General features: G+C 59.7%; 4 protein-coding genes across 18 annotated transcripts; 3 read left to right on the plus strand and 1 right to left on the minus strand.

Annotated features, from left to right (window-relative positions):
- The first annotated feature begins 531 nt into the window (after positions 1-531).
- DNAJC4 (DnaJ heat shock protein family (Hsp40) member C4) lies at positions 532-4,046 on the plus strand. 4 transcript variants are annotated; one of them, XM_043451642.1, is made up of 8 exons: positions 621-668; positions 1,000-1,092; positions 1,493-1,569; positions 1,854-1,947; positions 2,440-2,624; positions 2,822-2,986; positions 3,666-3,752; positions 3,829-4,046. In XM_043451642.1, exons 3-8 carry the CDS (start codon positions 1,514-1,516, stop codon positions 3,944-3,946), a joined length of 705 nt encoding a protein of 234 aa, XP_043307577.1. In that variant the 5' UTR covers positions 621-668; positions 1,000-1,092; positions 1,493-1,513; the 3' UTR covers positions 3,947-4,046. The 4 variants fall into 4 exon arrangements, with proteins under 4 accessions (XP_043307575.1, XP_043307576.1, XP_043307577.1 ...); XM_043451640.1 differs by lacking the exon at positions 1,493-1,569 and having other exon boundaries at positions 532-668; positions 2,825-2,986; XM_043451641.1 differs by lacking the exon at positions 1,493-1,569 and having other exon boundaries at positions 542-668; positions 2,825-2,986; positions 3,844-4,046.
- A 135-nt stretch (positions 4,047-4,181) lies between these two features.
- Positions 4,182-7,742, plus strand: VEGFB (vascular endothelial growth factor B). 7 transcript variants are annotated; one of them, XM_043451643.1, is made up of 8 exons: positions 4,182-4,721; positions 5,219-5,261; positions 5,606-5,802; positions 5,960-6,033; positions 6,195-6,230; positions 6,576-6,710; positions 7,299-7,316; positions 7,493-7,742. In XM_043451643.1, exons 1-8 carry the CDS (start codon positions 4,662-4,664, stop codon positions 7,620-7,622), a joined length of 693 nt encoding a protein of 230 aa, XP_043307578.1. In that variant the 5' UTR covers positions 4,182-4,661; the 3' UTR covers positions 7,623-7,742. The 7 variants fall into 7 exon arrangements, with proteins under 7 accessions (XP_043307578.1, XP_043307579.1, XP_043307580.1 ...); XM_043451644.1 differs by having other exon boundaries at positions 5,609-5,802; XM_043451645.1 differs by having other exon boundaries at positions 6,475-6,710; positions 7,493-7,615.
- A 2,014-nt stretch (positions 7,743-9,756) lies between these two features.
- FKBP2 (FKBP prolyl isomerase 2) lies at positions 9,757-12,784 on the plus strand. Of its 6 annotated transcripts, none has more exons than XM_043451412.1 (6): positions 9,757-9,939; positions 11,190-11,358; positions 11,681-11,793; positions 11,915-11,961; positions 12,511-12,546; positions 12,641-12,784. In XM_043451412.1, the coding sequence occupies exons 1-6, from the start codon at positions 9,878-9,880 to the stop codon at positions 12,700-12,702; spliced, it is 489 nt and encodes a 162-aa protein (XP_043307347.1). In that variant the 5' UTR covers positions 9,757-9,877; the 3' UTR covers positions 12,703-12,784. The 6 variants fall into 6 exon arrangements, with proteins under 6 accessions (XP_043307347.1, XP_043307348.1, XP_043307350.1 ...); XM_043451413.1 differs by lacking the exon at positions 9,757-9,939 and adding an exon at positions 10,255-10,344; XM_043451415.1 differs by lacking the exon at positions 9,757-9,939 and adding an exon at positions 10,356-10,471.
- A 399-nt stretch (positions 12,785-13,183) lies between these two features.
- Positions 13,184-15,556, minus strand: PPP1R14B (protein phosphatase 1 regulatory inhibitor subunit 14B). The gene is given in 6 exon segments (XM_043451411.1): positions 13,184-13,518; positions 13,610-13,642; positions 13,930-14,013; positions 15,045-15,326; positions 15,328-15,434; positions 15,437-15,556. Coding segments are annotated over 6 exon segments (609 nt in total). The 5' UTR covers positions 15,471-15,556; the 3' UTR covers positions 13,184-13,449.
- Between the last annotated feature and the right edge of the window lie 3,551 nt (positions 15,557-19,107).

Consider the following 19,107-nt stretch of genomic DNA (forward strand, 5'->3'; position numbering starts at 1 on the left):
GCCACTGGGAGAGCCCAGGGTGGGTGAGAGAGACAGGACAAGTGACTTGGGTTAAAAAAAGGCCCAGCCTCAGTTTTCCCCCCTGCAAGCTGAGGGCCGTGCCCCTTTGCAAGGTTCCAGTGAGGTTCCAGGCTGACTGTGGGGTGGAAGAGTTTCCCGAATCTGCCTGCAATGCAGGAGACCCGGGTTTGATCCCTGGGTCTGGAAGATCCCCTGGAGAAGGAAATAGCTACTCACTCCATTATTCTTGCCTGGAAAATCCTATGGACAGAGGAGCCTAGCGGGCTACAGTCCACGGGGTCGCAGAGTCGGACACGACTGAGCGACTAATTTTCACACTTCACTTTACGGGTGGAAACTGCTTTGTGAAATGCGTCTCGGTGCAGAGTGGAGTAACAGCCATGTCCGAAGGAGTGAGCAACAGAGGCTGAACTGAAAGCCTCACTCAAGAGCAGGACCAGTCCTGCCGGCTTCCCGGGCGGGTCCCGGCGCCTCTCTGCAAGCCCTCCGGCCTGGGTGAGGCGTGAAAGGCCAAAGGGCGTGCGGAGGCGGGGCTTCGCCGAACGGACGCCCCTTCGGGCTTGTGGGCGTGTCTGGGTGTCTAAGCCAATAAGAGTGCGGAGGCGGGGCCTGGCTAAGAGCAGGAAATGGCGGCCGCCGCGGAGTCCGTGAGTGCAGTGAGGGCGGGGCTTGGTGTGGCTCCTCCTGCACCCGCCCCCCACAATACTCCCAGGGTGGGGAGGGGGTCTCCGAGTCCCGGGCTAGTGGTCCAGACTCCGAGACGAACGTGGAGGGCGGCCTTGGACGCACGGGACAGAGGCGGGAACGGGGCCAGAACACAGATCTGGTTTTCAGCAAGAAGGCGCCAAACGCCCCTGAGCCCCCCGGGCCTGCTTCAGTTTTCCTTCGCATTTAAACAGGGCCAGCACGCCCCCGCTCCTCATTCCCTCCGATTCAAGGGGTCCCATCCCACTCCTCTTTGTGGTCTCTTTTCACCAGCTCCCCGCCTGCCGCCATGCTGCCCCTGCGCCTATGCCGGCTGTGGCCCCTCAACCCTCCCATTTGGTTCTTCGCAGCGGCCGCCCGGCAGCGGTGAGTCGGGCCCCCGGGATCAGGCCCGGTCATTCAGTAGGTTTTTGTTGCTGGCCTGCCCAATTCTAGGCGCTGGGCTAGGTGCTGGGATAGCTCTGTGTCAGGCGCCTTACAGATTTGTCGGGTTACTCTCCCCTTCACTGCTGAAGACACAGTATCAGAGATTAAGGGATAACCCCTAAGGTCATACAGATCTGAAATTTGAACCCAAGTCAAACCTAGTGCCCTTCCTACAACTCAGGTGGTTGTTAAGCATCATTGTGCATAACACGGGGGGCCGGGGGCGGGGGGTGCGCTTACAAAATTGCAGATTCCTGGGTCCCACTTGGAGATTCTGATTTGCAGGAATGAGGTGGGGCTCAATAATTTTTTCTTTTTTTTTCTTTTGGGCGCACTGCAGGGCATGTTCCCCTGACCAGGGATGGAACCTAGGCTCCTTGTGGTGGAAGCCCTGAGTCTTAGCCACTGGATGGCCAGGGAAGTCCCAAGAATTTATTTTAAAAAACATGATCAAAACAAAAACCAAAATATAATTTTCAGGTGTTTCTGATGCAAGGAATTTGAAAACTACACTTGGAGACATTTTGATCTGCCCCACACCTGGAACACTCAAATAGGGAGGGATGATTTACAGAGATTATCCTTGGTATCTGGCTCAACCCTGAGCACCAGGATGCTGAGTCAAAGGGTGGCCCAAGTGGGTGGGGAAGGGGTATCCTGTGTCTTCCTTAGCCCTGGCAGGATTGGGCCTTTCTCCACAGGTCTGGCCCCAGTAACTACTACGAACTCTTGGGGGTGCAGCCTGGTGCCAGCGCTGAAGAAGTGAAACGAGCTTTCTTCTCCAAGTCCAAAGAGGTACCCGTGGTTTTAAGTGGAGAGGGGGAAGGGAAATCTGAGCCAGATGGGGTATGCTTCAAATTCTCAGAAATGGAGCTGAGAAGCTCACTCTGGCTGGTGCATATTCCCTCAGCATTCACAGGGAGGGGGAGGTGCCCCACGGGGAGAGATCTGCCCAGTGGGAGGAAAGGCTGGGGGGCAGGAGCCAGGAGGCCTGTCTGATGGGCTAGGCTTGGTTCCTTTGGCCTGCCTGCTCTTGAGAAAGCTGGATCCAGGACTTACAGTGAGAGCCAGGCAGCAGGTGGGAAGGACTTACACAAGGGGAGGAGGCAGAAGCCTGTGCTTCCTGACTCTGTGGTGTTTTACAGGGATGGGCAGGCCTGAGAGTGAGGCTCACTCCCCAGGCAGGGCCTCTGGGAATGGCATGAGCCCTTGGGGGTGGACATTATCAGGATGGGTCCCGGGAAGGGGCATGGAAAGGGAGATGAGGGGAGTCTTGCTCCACCCCAGCTGCACCCTGACCGGGACCCTGGGAACCCAGCCCTGCACAGTCGCTTTGTGGAGCTGAGTGAAGCATACCAAGTGTTGAGCCGTGAGCAGAGCCGCCGCAGCTATGACCACCAGCTCCGCTCAGCAGCTTCCCCAAAGTCTCCAGGAACCACAGCCCACCCCAGGTCTGCTCACCAGGCATACAGGTACAGTGGTCCAGCCCCCAGCTCACCACCTCCAAGTGTTGAGCCCTTTGGCATGGACATTATCAGGATGGGTCCCAGGAAGAGGCGTCAACAGGGAGATAAGGGGATTGGAGGGGTGAGGCGAGGCTGGGGAGCAGAAGCCAGGAGGCCTGTCTGGATGGACTCATCCTTACACTGTCCCTTCTTCTTCCTCCATGCAGTTCTGGGGCACCCCCCAATGAACAATACTGGGCCCAGTTTCATAAAGTGAGGCCTCAGGGACCAGAGTCCAGGCAGCAGCAGCACAAACACAACCGGCGAGTGCTGGGGTACTGCCTCCTGATCATGCTGGCCGGCATGGGCCTGCACTACGTGGCCTTCAGGTGTGTGCCTCCCTAGGGCGATGGGCAGGGGGCAGAAGGGTTTGCAAAGCCCAGTGTCAGCCACCTAACCACACCACCCCTGTGACCTGCACCCTTGTGTGTCCCAAGCTAAGAACGGCATGAAATAGGTCTCCTCCAGAGCCCCTTCTGACTTGGCAAAGGCAGCTGTGCACTAAGAGCTCATGTCATTTCAGTTTTTTTTTTAATTGGAATTTAAATCTTTGGTGCTGATCGCCAGAGTGCTAGAGCCAACCAGAGAGCCTGCACAAGAAGGAAATGGGTTGAGCTGGGCCTTACCAGCAACTGCCCTCATTCGTTCCTGCCACCCTCTCACACATTGCATGCCACTGAGCTTCAACAGTAGAGACACCTAAAGGCTGGTGCCCACTGCTAGCAGCGTGCCTAGTTCAGTGATCAAGTTAGAACAAACCTTTCTGGTCTCCTTCAAGGACCTCTCTGATGCTCAGAGCTGCTGTCATGACCGTCAGGGACCTGGGTCGCCATGAGACCCTGGACAAGTCCCGGCCACTCTGTGCCCGTCTCCTCACCTAGCACGGGCAGTTTGGCTGAGGTCCCCACAGGTGTAAAGCTGTGAGAGCCTGGAGTGGAGGGGAGGGGACTGAGACTTGAGGGACAGCAGAGATTGGGGGTCCCAGTGTTCTTTGTAACCCCTTTGCAGGAAGCTGGAGCAGCTGCATCGTAGCTTCATGGATGAGAAGGATCGGATCATCACAGCCATCTATAACGACACTCGGGCCCGGGCCAGGTCTGTCCCAGCTCTTTCCTGCCCTCCCTTCCCTGTGCCAGCACCACCCCCCAGGATCCTAGTCCCGACCACTCAGATGCTCTCCCTGCAGGGCCAACAGAGCCAGGCTCCTGCAGGAGCAGCGGCAGAGGCAGCAGCTGCAGCCACCACCCGGGCCGCCCCAAGGCCCCGGGGTCGTGCCCCCGGGCCCCTGAGCAGCTCACCTTGGAGAGCTCACCTTGGATGGGGCCTGCGGGGTGCCCCCTTCAGGGACGCCCCACGACGCAAAACGCGTGCAATAAAGTGATTCTCAGAGCTCTCGTCTGGCTCCCTCCTACAGGCCCAGCGCCCCCCGCCCCGGCCCCGCCCTCCGGGTTTTAGTGCCGGCAACCCGGGAGCCCGGCCCCCTGGGCGGTGCGTCCCCTTTCCCCTGCAGCGGCGGGAGGGTGTGTGTGTGTGTGTGTGTGTGTGTGTGTCCCCCTTTCCCCTGCAGCGGCGGGAGGGGGTGTGTGAGTGAGTGCGTGCGTGTGTGTGTGTGTGTGTAGGGGGCGGGCCCCGCCGGCGGCCTCGTCCCCCCTCCCCCGCCCCGCCCCCGCCCCGCGGCCCGGTGGGGAGCGCGTGTCTGGGTCACATGAGCCGCCCGCCCGCCAGCCCGGGCCCGGCCCCCCGCCGCCCCCGCCGTCCCCGCCGCCCGCCGCCACCACCGGCCGCCCGCCCGCTCGGCTCCTCCGGCCGCCGCCGCCGCCGCTGCGTTGCGTTGCGCTGCCTGCGCCCAGGGCTCGGGAGGGGGCCGCGGAGGAGCCGCCCCCCGCGCCCGGCCCCCGCCCGCCGCGCCCGGGCCCGCGCCATGGGGCTCTGGCTGCCGCTGCCCCCCGCGCCGCCCGGCTAGGGCGATGCGGGCGCCCCCGGCGTGCGGCCCCCGCGGGCACCATGAGCCCCCTGCTCCGCCGCCTGCTGCTCGCCCTGCTCCTGCAGCTGGCCCCCGCCCAGGTACGTGCGTCCGCGACATCCCGCCCGCGCGCCGTGCCCTCTCTCAAGGTTGGCGGAAGTGGGAAGGCGCGGGGTTCTTGGGGGTCCACGGGGGCGTCTCGGGAGCCCAGCCCAGGTATCCCCCGGGAGTCCCTCCTCGCCTGCCCGCCCGACTCCGGGGCCACTCCCCCGCCCCACCCCGTCCCCTGGGCGCAGCCGGGGGCGGGGCCGCCTCGGTGCCTGGCGGAGGCAGTTGGGCGCCCACTGTGCCCCTTCCTGATCTGGGGCCTGGAGAATTAGCCCGGACCCCAGGCTTGGAGATTGGAGGCTGCTGCCAGAGCGGGCCTGGCGGGTAGTAGCCAGGGCAGGTCCCAGGTGGCCTGGAGAGGACAGGTAAAGCTAGAGTGACCCAGGGGGGAGTTTAAGCCTCCTGACTGCAAGGGCAGAGCCCTGGGGAGAAAGACATTGCCAGCTCTTCCTGGAGTGCAACTTGGGTCCAGCTTTCTTCTCTCCTACAGGCCCCCATCTCCCAGCCTGATGCCCCTGGTCACCAGAAGAAAGGTAATAGTAACAGAACTTTGCACCAGCCGGCGCTCAGAACATTTGCTTCCAGCCCTGATTGCAGACTCCATGTATTTCTCATCTTGTGTAATCACAGCCTCTCTGTAAGATGCAAACTCTTAATTCTGCCCATTTCACAGAAGAGCAGATTGAGGCAGTGGGATGCCTGGTATCTGGATGAACAGGGCAAGGAAGACAGATTGGGTTGGCAGAAATGGGGGCTAGTGGAGGATGGCTATGATGGGGGAACTAAGGAGAACAGCTTCTGGACGCAGGGGTAGAGGAACCAGGAGGCAGCTGCAGGAAACCATGGGGGGACTTAACCCTTCCGCATCTACCCCCAGTAGTGTCATGGATAGACGTGTATGCTCGTGCCACCTGCCAGCCGCGGGAGGTGGTGGTGCCCCTGAACATGGAGCTCGTGGGCACTGTGGCCAAGCAACTGGTGCCCAGCTGCGTGACGGTGCAGCGCTGCGGCGGCTGCTGCCATGACGATGGGCTGGAGTGCGTGCCCACTGGGCAGCACCAAGTCCGAATGCAGGTAGGGGGCAGCGGGAGTGTGCCTGGCTGGATGCTGGGGACTGAGGGGGTGGTGGCCAGAGCCCTGGGCGGTGGGCAAGGTGTTCTCACCCCTCCAGCCCTGGAGCGCCCCCTTCTCATCTCTCTCTCTGTGTCTCTCCCTGTTCTCCTGAGCCCAGATCCTCATGATCCGGTACCCAAGCAGTCAGCTGGGGGAGATGTCCCTGGAAGAACACAGCCAGTGTGAATGCAGGTGCCAGCGAGGGGGTGCTGGGTGTGGCGGTACACCGCAGCGGGGACAAAGTTTCCAAGGGTAGAGCCGGGCAGGCCTGGGATCGAGGGCAAGAGAGCGGAGAATGCTTGACTTCCTGATCCTCTCTGTCCTTGTCTCTGTTCGTCTCTCTTACTTTTCAGACCAAAAAAACGAGAGAGTGCTGTGAAGCCAGACAGGTGAGTCTTGGGCTCTTGCTGGGGTGGGGTTGGAGCCCAGGCCCAGTGCCCAGAAAGTCACGTGTGGCTGGGGCAGGGGGTGTTAGGGTGTGTCAGGAAGCTGTGGTCACCTCCCTTCCTTCTCCTCTCCTGCCTGTCCCCCCTCCTCTTTTTCTCTGCTCCCCAAGACTCTGTGCTCTCCCCTGACCCCAGCCCTTGGGAGGACTCTTCCTTCCCACCCGAGACATGTTGCTTCTCCTCCTAGGGCTTCCACTCCCCACCACCGTCCCCAGCCCCGCTCTGTTCCGGGCTGGGACCCTGCCCCTGGAGCACCCTCCCCAGCTGACATCACCCATCCCACTCCAGCCCCAGGCCCCTCTGCCCACGCTGCCCCCAGCGCCGCCAGCGCCCTGACCCCCGGACCTGCCGCTGCCGCTGCCGACGCCGCAGCTTCCTCCGTTGTCAAGGGCGGGGCTTAGAGCTTAACCCAGACACCTGCAGGTGAGGAGTCAGGGGTGGCGGCCAGGCCCATCCTGGAGCAGGTGGGAGAAGAGCCAGGGAAAGGGAAGCTTTGACTGGGTTGAATAAATATTGACCCAGCACCTAGTTGGCACTGGGGTCAGCAAACACAAGGCTCCTGTTCTAATGCGGGAGTCAGACACATGATGCCAGCAGAGGATGTCAGGGGCTGTGGTGAGCGGTACCTGACATTGTCTTATCGTCTTTGAGAGGCGAGAGATGTCCTGGAAGAGGTGACATGGCCAGGAGTGGCAATGCAAAGACAGGCTTCCAATTTGCAAAGCTCTGAACCGTCTCAGAAATGTCAATGGTAGACGTTGATGTTCTACCTTACGGGCTCTGGGAGGCCAGGAGATGTAGTGGAACCCTGGTCCACCCTCATCTTCTTCTCACCACCCCTCCCTTCCACAGCAGGGTCATGGGGTGGCCTTGTGTGGGTCGGGCCAGCTGGGGCTTCCCAGGAGTGTTAGAGGAGAATGGGGTTCACAGAAGTTAACAAGTGGGTGCATCTAGAGAAACGGGGGCTCAGCTTTGGTGCCAGTGTGGACAGACCCCTTCTTCCCTTCCCAGGTGCCGGAAGCTGCGAAGGTGACAAACTGCTTTTCAGACTCAGTGGGGCCCCTAGCCTCACAGCCCTTCCCCCCGGGGGGCAGGAGGGCAGCCTGGTGAGAACCGTCCAGTCCCCAAGACCTCAGCCTGGGCAGAAGCTCCTCTGGGACCTGGGCCTCTCGGAGGGCCTTCCAGCTGCCCCTTGTCTCTCCAAGGCTGCCGTCCAACAAGGTGGACAGAGTTGGACGAGGAGACCTGGAGGCAGCAAGAGGGGTCACGTACCAACCTGGAAGAGAATGGGGTCCCGACTCAGTTTTCAACCACCTCGTACAAGTGAGCATCTAACAGCTGGCTCCTCTGTCCCCTCACTAAGAAGACCCCGATCCTCTACAAAAATGTGGGAGTTGGGCTTCAGCGCAGGAACTGTGACCCCCAGTCCTGATAAAAGAGATGGAAGGAACTGTCCCTGCCTCTGTCACTGTCTGTCAGTGTCCAGGCTGGCTGGTTTGGACATTAACGTCTGCGTTTTACTGCCTCCTAGACATGGAGCTTGGAGGAGATGGGGTCCAAAGACCCCCCCCCAACACACATAACAGGTCACAGTGCCAGAATCGTGCATCCTTCACTTTCATGTTGCGCTAATGGGTCCTGCCCCTGTGTCCATCACAAGGGTTCCTTTCTGGAAGGAGATGGCCAGTGAGCTTGAGGTGGGACTCAGCTCTGCCAAATGCCCTCGGCTGTCACTGCCCCTCTTTCTGAGCCTCATGTGTACACACAGAGGGAGCAGATGATCATTGTGGTCTGGGACCTTGGGTGCCAAGAAAGTTAAAGAGTCATGTAACAGAAAAGAACACTCATCTTCCCTGCCAGGTTACACTCTGTGGTTGCAACTTTTTGCTTCATGGAGCTTAACTCTATTTTTTCAATCGCTGTCTTCACTGTCACCTCCCTTGCACCTTGAGTTCCCCTCACCATGCTCTACTTGGTACTCTCCTGACCTTTATCTGACTCAGCCCAAACTCAGTGGTCAGCTTTCTGCCTGCACTCTCTAGTGCCCCTGGGGCTCAGTTGTGAGGGGAGCGGGTGAACTGAAAGGCAACCTTGGGCACGAGTACTTTGCCCCATCAAGGCAGAGCATTCAGGGCAGAGTTTAACCCAAAGCAGCTACCTAATGGAGGCCTTCTCTGAAGTCATTGAGGAAGGGGTAGTGATCTTGTTAGGCCCAAACCAAGAGTGGTGTTAAACCAGAAGAGACGGTTTCTGACAAGTGACTGCTACTTTCAAATCATTTTCTCAGCTATGCTGTTACCAAAAATGCGAGAGTTCAATTAGAGTGAGACACATGAGGGTTAGGGCCCTTAGCTACTACCTCCCAAACCCATTTAGCTTGTCCAATGAGCATGTGCTTCGTATGCACCTTCTCACCTAACCCTCAATTCTGAGGTCAGTGTTGTGATTATCTTCCTTCTTCAGTTGAGGAGATAAGCTTGGAAAGGCTGAGGATTTGGCCTCAGATCATCCATCTCCCTAACATTCAACTTAGGTTTAGCTGCCTTCAATTGCAGGTTCAGTCTGCCTGCAATGTGGGAGACCTGGGTTCAATCCCTGGGTTGGGAAGATTCCCCTGGAGGAGGGCATGGCAACCCACTCCAATGTTCTTGCCTGGAGAATCCCCATGGACAGAGGAGTCTGGTGGGCTGCAGTCCATGAGGTCACAAGAGTCAGAGAGGATTGAGCAACTAAGCACAACTGCAGGTTCATTACTTAAGTGGAACTTCCCAGGTGTATCAGTGATAAAGAATCCACCTGCCAATGCAGGAGATGCAGGTTTGATCCCCTGAAGTAGGAAATGGCAACCCACTCCGGTATTCTTGCTGGGAAATCCCATGGACAGAGGAGCCTGGTGGGCTACAGTCCATGGGGTCACAAAGAGTTGGACGCGACTGAGCACACACATGTTTACTCCTGGGTGCTGAAGCGACTGGAAATAAGTCTGCATGGGGAATGGACCCAGTCAGACCGTTAACAGTCATGACTCAGGGTCATTATGCCGCAGGTAGAGGCAGGCCTGGATGCTGGAAGAGAAAAAAGCTAAGAGCATTTGCTGTGGGCCTAGCTGTGCACAATACTGGGGGACTCCAACAGGGACCCTGTGGGGTGGATGTTATCAAGCCCAAGAGTCACCAGGCCAAGAAACTTGTTCAAGGTCACCCAGTCAATGAGTGGCAGACCCAGGATTCAAACCCAAGGCTCACTCTGAAGCTAGGCTCTTTCCACAGCAACTGAGGACTGTGGATCAGAAGAGGCCCAAGGGCAATCAGGAGCGTCAAGCTGGGGGCGACATAAAATGGCGTCTCAAGACCCACTCCGGGAACCCGCGCCCGCCTGACCTTAACTTCACCTCAAACGGAAGTGCCTTCGGCCCTTTCGGAAGTCACTTTCACCTCACCTTAAGGACTACAAAGCCACCGGACGTGACGTATGGATCACATGGTGGCGCGGGGGCGGGGCTAGGGAAGAAACTTCCCCAGCGGGCGTGTGGCCGCGGGTTTTGCATGGTCCAATGAGGGCGGGCGGCGTGGCCAGGGCTGGTGGCGACGATGATGCGCCTGCGCAGAGACGGCAGCACGACTGGGGTTGACTCCGGGGGCGCGGCGAGGAGGTGAGCGGGGGCCACAGCCCGGGCTGGGGGGAGCTGGGGTACAAGAGGGAAGGCTGGATCAGGCAGGGCAGGAGCGGGCTGGGGCTCCGAGTGTCAACGAGGGATAGGTCACGAGGAAATTGACTGTTGGGGGGTCCGAGCTGTCCGGGGATGCCGCAGGGGGAGGGTTCTCACGCCTCACGGGGCGGGGCTCCGGGAGTTGGGGCGGGAAGTCGAACGGCAACGGGTGGAACCTCTCCTCTGGTGCCGGTGGGAGGCGGAGCTCGCGACCTGGGGGCGGGGCTAGGACCTTTTGGGGGTGGAGACTGGCCCTTGGAGGAGGAGCTGGAAGAGGCGGAAGGAGGAGCCTCGGGTTTGGAGGCCGAGGAGGAAGGAACCCAGGCACTGGGGGCGGGGCTTCAGCCGGTGAGTGGCGCGGCTACGGTCCAGGAAGAGGGATCTAGTTCTGTCGGGGGCGGGGCTACAGGGTTGGGGGCGGAACCACGCCCTCTAAAAGGTGGGGCCAAGGAGCCTAGCGAAGGGGTAGGCCCAGGTAATGGCCCGGGGCGTCCACGCGGGGGCGGTCTCCGCGGTGGCCGTGCCTGGGGACGCGGTAGGCCTAGAACTCCCCCGGGAGAGGTGGTATGGGTGGAGCGGGCTCGGCGGCCACCCGACACGGGACCAGTCTGGGTGCCCCGCAGGCCCCCGAGGGCTCAGAGTTGGGGCGGCGCCTCGGGCGGAGGCACAGGGCCAGCCTGGGGGGTACCCCCGGAGGACAAGGGCTCCCCGGAGCCACCCAGTGGCGACGTGTGGGTGCCTCGGGGCCGACCCCCTGCGGCAGCCGCAGATGTGTGGGTGTGTTGGGCGGGAGGCAACTGGGTGTGGCGTGAATGGGGTCGCCCGGTCGGGGCAACCGCTCTGCAGCCAGATAGGGTCTGGACTTTGCGGAAGGGGACGGGTGGGAATTGAAGAGAAGAGCTGGGGACTGGGAGGGACGGAAGGGCAGGGGGTGAGCAAAGGGGCGGGACCCTGGCTGCTGTGGCCTCCCCTGACCCCCTCTCCCCGCTGCTGGGGTCCTCGGGCAAGCCCCCTTCTCACTGGACTGGTAAGTGTGGTCGTGGAGCCTGGGGGAGGGGGCGGTGATCCCGAACAAGGGGATCCCCAGGGGCAGGCAGGGTACACGGTGGGGTGGAATCCTCCCGGTACCTGCCGGTATTCCATGCCCTCCCGTTCCTCTCCCCCGGTTGGTTGGTCGGGGTCTGTTCCCACAGAGAGATGAGGCTGAGCTGGGTCTTGACAGTACTGTCCATCTGCCTGAGCGCCCTGGTCACGGCCACAGGGGCCGAGGGCAAACGGAAGCTGCAGATTGGAGTCAAGAAACGGGTAGACCACTGTCCCATCAAATCGCGGAAAGGGGACGTCCTGCACATGCACTATACGGTGGGTGAAGGGGTGGAGCCTTGGGGGGCGGGGCCTTTGGGGACGAGAAAGGAACTGGGAGCCGGGTTTCTCTGCCGAAAGGGGGATCTCTTGGGCAAGTCTTCTCATCTACTGTGCATGGTTCTGTCTTGCTTTTCACTGTCTACTCCCAGGTTGGCATCAGCAAGCAGTGACAGTGTACTGTGAGCTGCCCAACGTTCTGTCTCCTGCTAGGACTATGGCCACCAATGCTGTGGGGGGTGCCACCTTGATGGGAAGAGCACTGGGGGTGGGGGTGTCAGAGCAGACCCTCCTCCTCACTGGCCTTCCCATGGTCTCACAGGGGAAGCTAGAAGATGGAACAGAGTTTGACAGCAGCCTGCCCCAGAACCAGCCCTTTGTCTTCTCCTTGGGCACAGGCCAGGTCATCAAGGGCTGGGACCAGGGGCTGCTAGGGTGAGTCGTGGGACCATGGCTGTGGTCCAGGAGGTAAACTGTGGGAGGCAAGCCCCAGGGATGGGGGGAGGGACCAAGGAGCCTGGTTGTTGGCACATGCTGAACATGTGTTGTCCTGCAGGATGTGTGAGGGGGAGAAGCGGAAGCTGGTGATTCCATCAGAGCTGGGTAAGAGGCTCTTTCGGAGCGGGGATAGGGAGTTCAGGGTGTATTATCCCTGTAAGGGTGAAGGCTGATTTAGTCTCTGCATCGATCTCCACTCAGTTCATTCAATCCATGCCACTTCCAAGTCTAGCCTTGTCCAGCAATGAGGACAGGGCAAGACCATTGGGACACTTGGCTCTGGTGCCAACTCTCTGACCTTTTGCAAGCTCCCTCCCATCTCCCTGGTGGCTCAAATGGTAAAGAAGATACCTGCAATGCAGGAGACTCAGGTTCAGTCCCTGGGTTGGGAAGATCCCCTGGAGAAGGAATTGGCAACCATCTCCAGTATTCTTGCCTGGAGAATTCCATGGACAGAGGAGCCTGGCAGGGTGTAGTTCATGGGATCGCAAAGAGTTGGACATGACTGAGTGACTAACTTTACCTTGTTTTTTCCCCCTGTTTCCCATTTCTGGCCTAGTGCTAGGATGGGTAGAGGCTTGGCTTCAGCCTGGTTGTCTGTGAACACCTCACTCTGCCTGGCCACAGCTCATTCTGTTTGTGTTATCTTTGCAGGGTATGGAGAGCGGGGAGCTCCCCCAAAGATTCCAGGTAGTAGACCTTTGTGTCCCCCTCCCCATCTGCTGCATCCATTCCATCTCCTGGTGGCCCTAGTTCTCATTCTACTCCCACCTCTCCCCTGCAGGTGGTGCAACCTTGGTGTTCGAGGTGGAGCTGCTCAAAATCGAGCGACGTTCAGAACTGTAGCCAAACTGGAGAGGGGCAGTGGAGAGGCCCCCATCAGGGACCAGACTGTTTAAAGAAAAAAAAAAAAAAACCTTAAAACCCATGAAGTGAGCCTGTGTTTCCTTGTGGGCCCTGAGAGACTTAGAAACCACAGGTTCAGCCTCCTCTCTCCCTCAACCTCCTCCCATCCCTCCTTCTCCCTTCTGGGCTGCAGAACCTTGGGATCTAGAAGGCTCAGTGGCATGGAGGTCACAATGGCCAAGCCCTGAGTGGCATGGTGGCCCTTGTCCAGGGGAAAAGAGTATTCCTGCCTGCCGGCAGCAGCATGGCACCTCCCCAGCTCCCCAGCCACTTCCAGCTCCTAGTCTGGGAGCCAGCACTGGGCTATCGCCATGGCTACGTGGCCCTCAGGAAGGCCTGCGGTCACCTGGGGAGAAGCTGAGCTGGCAGCAGTCAGAGAGCAGTGTGTCCCCCCTAAAAGAGACCAGGCGAGCCTGTGAACTGCACCAAAGGCGTATCCTAGCTTTATTAAAGGGCCCGCGCTGCAGTCAATATAAAAACACAAAAAGTCCCATCAGTTTAATAATAATAAAAAACCCCAAAAATGGAAAACTGAGGGGGCAGGGAAGAGACCCCTGGGCCAGGGGCACGGGGAGCCCTGCTTGTGGCACCAGGCCTGGCCGCAGGGCCCCCTGGTATTGCTGTTGCTACGAGGTCAGGGGGCAGCGATTGTCCTGTGGAGCCACCATTCAGCTGGGTCAAGGACCCTTACTTCTTCTGGGGTGTGCTCAGCTTCTGCATGCCCCGGATCTTGTCCAGCAGGCCAGAGATGAAGGCCTGGAGGGAGGGAAGACATTAAGGAGACCAGGCCCCAAGAGGACAGGACCCCAGGCTCCTCACCCCACCCCTGGGGAAACCGCTTCCTTACCTCAGTGGGTTTGTAACAGTCAACCAGCAGCTCCTGGTGGGGCAAGCAGGGGAAGGGTAACTGAGTCTCCAGAACACGGACCTAGAGTTCACCCGTACCCTCTTCCAAGGCACTGGACATGCTACTGAACAGCTCGGCAAGTAACTACTGGCCCCCTTTGGTGGAGGCCGAAGCTGAGCCCAAGATCACAGAGCTGACCCGCAGATCAAGGCAGGCCTGGCTTCAGAGGCTTGCAGACCCAATGACGGGCAGACCGCCCCCAGCCGCCCTCTAGCCCCTGCTTCCCTGACCTGGCCCCACTGCCCTCCAGCCCCTCTTACCTTGACCCTGGCAGCCCGGCTATCATCGCTCTCCATGTCCAGGAGTTCATCCACGTCGATTTCCAGCTCTGGGATCTCCTCTTCCTGGGGTAGGGGTGGGGGAGGAGGGAGAGACAAGGGCCTGAGTTGGGAGAGAGGGTGTGAGAGGGGCTCTGGCTGAGGCCCCTGCCCTACTGAAGACGGGAGCCAGCCCTCTTTGCCCAGCAGACAGCGGCAGCTGCTCCGAGGAAGAAAACAGATCAGGCCTGTGCCAAGGCAAACTGCCCAATGTGGGGGGGAGCTTCCTGTCCCTGCCAGTTGGGCACCCTGGGTGCCAGACGGCCAGGGCCGGGGATCCTAGGCTGGGAACCCTGCAGATGTGTCTCCCCAACTTCCGAGCCCCCCATCTCAACCAGAGCACAGATGGGGCCAGCTGCCCCAACTCATCACGGCCCCCTTTCCCTCCCCCAAACACCTGTCACAGCTTCCCAGGAGTGGGGAGGAAGTGAAGGGTGAGGGGTCAGTGGGAAGGACCCAGGCCTGGTAAAGGGGAAACAAAGAGCCCATGCTTTGCCGAGGGAGGGGGTGCCTGTCACCCCTCCTCCCCCAGGAAGCATCTCTCCTGTCTGGAGCCAACTGCATTCCAGGGCTGGGCTAGGGTAGGCAGCACAGGGCAAGCCCACTCCTCCACCCTGGCCCCCGGGGCCTGAGTCACCATTTGAGCAAGGAAGGAGTCACAGGGTGGAGAACCAGAACCCAGAGAGTGGGCTAGCTTGCCCCCCATGCTAAGATGGACTCCAGATTAGCCCATTAGAAACAGGCAAGACACATAAACCCCAACAACGGGGTTGGCTAGTGCCTTAAACTGGTCTAGGCTAGCAAGCGATAGGTAGCTCTCCTTCCCCAGCCAGCCTAGGCTAGCCCCAGGTCTCCTGTCCAAGGCAGCGAATAAGAAAGAAGTGACTTAGGTCAGACAAGAAAGAGCAATCATTGGGGGCGGGGAGTACAGAAAGCAGGGGAGCGCGCTTAAGCGGGGTGCCCACTGATTCCGGGTGACAGGCGGGCTCAAGGTGGGGTTTCCAGGAGGCCCGAATCGGAACCGGTTTTAGGGTGTCGGCGCAGGGTGGGAGACACACCTGGCAGTCGTAGAGGCGAGTGAGCTGCTCCAGGATCCACTCCTCCAGGTTGAGGCGCTTCCGTAGCTCCTTGCGGTCGTACTTGACCGTGACCTTCCCTTGGCGCCTCACTGGGCCCTCGTCGTCCGCGCCGCCCGGGCCCTCGCCTGCAGCCCCAGGGGGGCTCTGAAAGTAGACGCGAGGCCCTGGGCCGCCACTCCCCGGTCCGGGGGCCGGGGCCGCCAACGCCGCGCCCCCCGCGGGGCCGCTGTCCGCCATGGCGGCCGCCGGGGCCACGTGCGCGCGTCGGGCCCCTCCCTGCGCCGCCGCCTCCCGGACGCCCGCCGGCTGGCTCCCGGCCGCTGGCTCGGGTTAGCTCGTGAGCTCGGCTCCGCGCGGCTCCGCGGCGAGGGCGGCGGCGGGGGTGCCCGGGGGCAGCTGCAGCATGCGGAGCCCCCGGGCCTGGCCTGGCCGCGCCCCGCCCCCTCCCCACCGATCCGCCCGCCCTTTGTCCCCCGCGGCCGCCGCCCGAGCCGCCGCAGCCGAAGCCGCTTTCTCTGTCTGGATCGCTTCCCCCGCCCCCCGACCACACCCCCTTAAAGGGCCAGTCCTGCAGCTTGCCCCTCACCCCTACCCCGCCCCCGGACAGGGGCTAGGGGAGGATCTAGTCCTCAGAGGTTTGGGCCTAGCTGTCCCTTCTCTCTTTTAAGCTTCCTGCCCTACACCCAGGCGTTCTAAGCGCCCGGTGCGAGGATTTGCGCTTCCAATAGGGAACCTAGTGTTCTGTCCTCACTGGAGCGAAAACAGGGGCCGCCTGAGAATGGAGGGGAGTGGGCACTGTATACAGGACCGAAGTCCGAGGAGGAGACCTGGGAGCGCCACCCCTCTCCCTTCTGGGTCCTCCGGTCCTCGGTCAGCGGGGGACAAGAAGCTTCTTCGCGCTGACAGACACGTGGACCGGGTTCCCGGGGGTGGAGGGGTGGAGAAGACGGGCAGGCGCTGCCCAGGTCACTGGACGCCGCACTCCTTGGGGTTCCGCGCACCCCATAATGGAGGCCTAGGTTGGGGGTGAGCTGAGCCGGCCGAGCGGCCTGAAGGGCTAGACCCCGGGCAGCCACCGCCCACCGGCCAAGATGGCGGTTGATGGGATTGTGGGAAATGTAGTTCACAGAGTCCTGCCCCGCATGGCTGCCCCTCCCCCGCAGAGGAGCCCGGGCGGGGAAAACTTGTTTGGAGCGCCCTCGTAGGGCTGGTCTCCACAGGGCGCGGTCCTCCGCACCCCGCAATCTCTTGTGTGTGCAAACTGAGGCTTAAAGAACTGGGAAGTGGAGGAGCCAGTACTCAGGATAATAAAGATAATAATAACTGCTGACCCTAATACGAGTTCCACATAGTCGGTTCCAGCGCGAGGGCACTTCACTGCTCTCCGGTAGATACCAGCCCTAGGGCTTCCTCTGTCCTTCAGAGCTCACAAGCGTCTTACTTGGCCCACCTCTCTTAAGCAGACCCTGTGTCTTGTTCCCGCAGCAAGTTTGATTATATATATATATATATATTTTTTTTTTTTTTTTTAAATAGTGTCTCTCATTCACTGGTTTATTGTCCGTCTCGCATTTCTTAACTACGAGCTCTGTGAGGCTGAGACCTGTCTGGCCCTTGTTTACTGCTGATACCCATGATTGAGTGGACCCGCTCAGCTTCAAACCACATGGATATGGCAAATTAACTGACTTGCTGAACTCTCAGCACCTAGGTCAGACTCATGAAGTGAAGTGAAGTCGTTCAGTCATGTCCAACTCTTTGCGACCCCGTGGACTGTAGCCTACTAGGCTCCTCCATCCATGGGATTTTCCAGGCAAGAGTACTGGAGTGGGTTGCCATTTCCTTCTCCAGGGGATCTTCCTGACCCAGGGATTGAACCCAGGTCTCCCGCATTGCGGGTAGACGCTTTACCATCTGAGCCATCAGGGGAGTTCAGGTCAGATTCATAGTCGGTGTTTAATTGGTTGAACGAATGACTGAATGAAAGGCTTCCTGTGTGCCTCCATTTCCTCCGAAGGTTGTGGCAAAGATTAAATAGGAAAGGACGTGGAAGTTTCAGTGATTGCACCACAGAGGTTAAGTCACACACTCAGATAGCAATGGAGCTCAGCTTGTCTACGCAGGCCCCCTGACACAAAGTCACTGCTCCTACTGCCACAGAAGGTTGTGCAACTGTTTCAGATGCTTCCACAGACCACAGAGGACAGGCTCACCCTCCGGAGCCCCAAGCAGAGGCTCCAGGTCCTAGAGACACTAAGTCCCAGCCCCTCTGGAAGCCAGAGACACCCTCTGCAGCAGATGGGGCTCAGACAGACCTTGACACTGGCCCAGGTTCACACAGCTGGTGTGATGCTGCAGACACGCCAAAACCTAGGACTTCGGACTTACCTTGAGGTTGGAGAGTACAGACAAGGAGAAGGCGCTGGCTGAGAACAGTGTGTGCGGTGATGGTGGTGGGGGGATTCACGCCAGCTGGGCTTCTCCCTGAAAGGCCTGAGCAGGGGGCACATGACTCATGTGGCTCGGCGATGGGCTGATACCTTCTCCCTCCCCAGCCCCCCTCGGGCCTTAGATTCTCTTCGGCCAGCCTCAGGGGCCAGGGAAGGGCTGACCCTTCTGTGGTTTAGGCAGGACCCATCCTTTCTAAGAGAGTCCCATCCCCAGCCTGGCTTCTGACTCTGAGCTTGGCCTGATGGGAGAAGCAATTTACCAAATCCAAATTCCCCACCACACCCCACCTCACCCCACCGGGGTGGGTTTGCTCTTTTTAAACTGGAGCGCTGATTCAGGCCTGGGGGTGGTGGGGGTTGGGGAGGCTTGCAGTTAAGAGGGAGGCTATATCATAGTTCGCTGTGGGAATGAAACCTGTTGGTGGTGAAGACTTGAGGACAAGTCCCAGCTGTGTCCCTCCAGATGCTATGACCCTGAGCAGTGATCTTTGTTTTCCTCCTCCCCTCAAGGCTGGTGTGAAGGCCTCCTGTCATTTCCAAATTTCATGGTGTTCCCTGAGGGGTTTCTAGGCTGAACAGGGAAGACAGAGCCAGGGACGCTCTTCCTGAATCCCTCTCTCCACCTTCTGTGCTACCCCTAAGACACTCCCAGATTCCTCAGACTGACTCCCCTATCTTGTCCATCCCTCCCCATGGCCACCTACTCCTGTGTTAGCGTAGATGGCCATGATGACCTACAGCCGCCTTGGAGGCTTGACTGCCTAGCACAAAACCTTGGAGTGGAAGAACTAGGTCCAAATCCTGCCTCTGCCCTAGGCTGAGAGGCCCTGGGCCAGTCACTAACCTATCCTGAGCCTCTTCAAAGGGGCTGATTCCACTGACTTCTGGTGATTTGCAGCTGAGGTCGGTGCTCTAAGACCATATCCCAGCCCTTGGCCTCCCGTCTGAGAGCTGCGTGCTGCTCCTCATCCTTTCAGCCCCAGGCTGTAGCTTCCCCAGCCCCACCTCTCCTGGGGTCCTGGCCCCCCTCCCCTAGAGAGCCGCTGAGGCTGCTTTCAGCACCTCCTAAAGCAGAGGCCCTAGGGAGGGTCCTGTGGCTGAGACTGCTCCCTTAATCAAAGGTAGAGGCCGGAAAGACTGCGTTCCTTCCACCATTATGGCTTGCCGAGAAACCCTATTACCATTACCAAGGCAGGAAGAAAGTGTGCAAGGAGTAAGGAGCCCTCTAATGGGGGTTGCCCTGGCCTCGGGAGACACGGTGGGCAGGAAACGGGCTCCCATCTTGGTTTTCAAGAAGCTGCCACCTAGAGCTTCTACCCCTAAGCTCAGGCCACGGCTTCAGGCCCTGCTGGCCCTGGCACTGGCTGGCAGGTCCCCTGGCCCAGAGCTGACCCATGTCCTTCCCTCCCTCCTCCCTGGCATCTCCACAGCCTGCTGTCCTTTCCTTAGATATGCAGCTGTCTTAGATATCCAGTACCCAGGAGTCCTTTCATACCCATTTGCCTATTTCATCCTCTGACAACATCCAACTTCTGAACAAGGTGACAGAGGAACAAAGACTAGGTTCGGCCAGTAGACCTGCACCCAAGCTA

Source organism: Cervus canadensis, chromosome 29, assembly GCF_019320065.1.
Source record: "Cervus canadensis isolate Bull #8, Minnesota chromosome 29, ASM1932006v1, whole genome shotgun sequence".
In the NCBI taxonomy this organism is placed as follows: domain Eukaryota; kingdom Metazoa; phylum Chordata; class Mammalia; order Artiodactyla; family Cervidae; genus Cervus; species Cervus canadensis.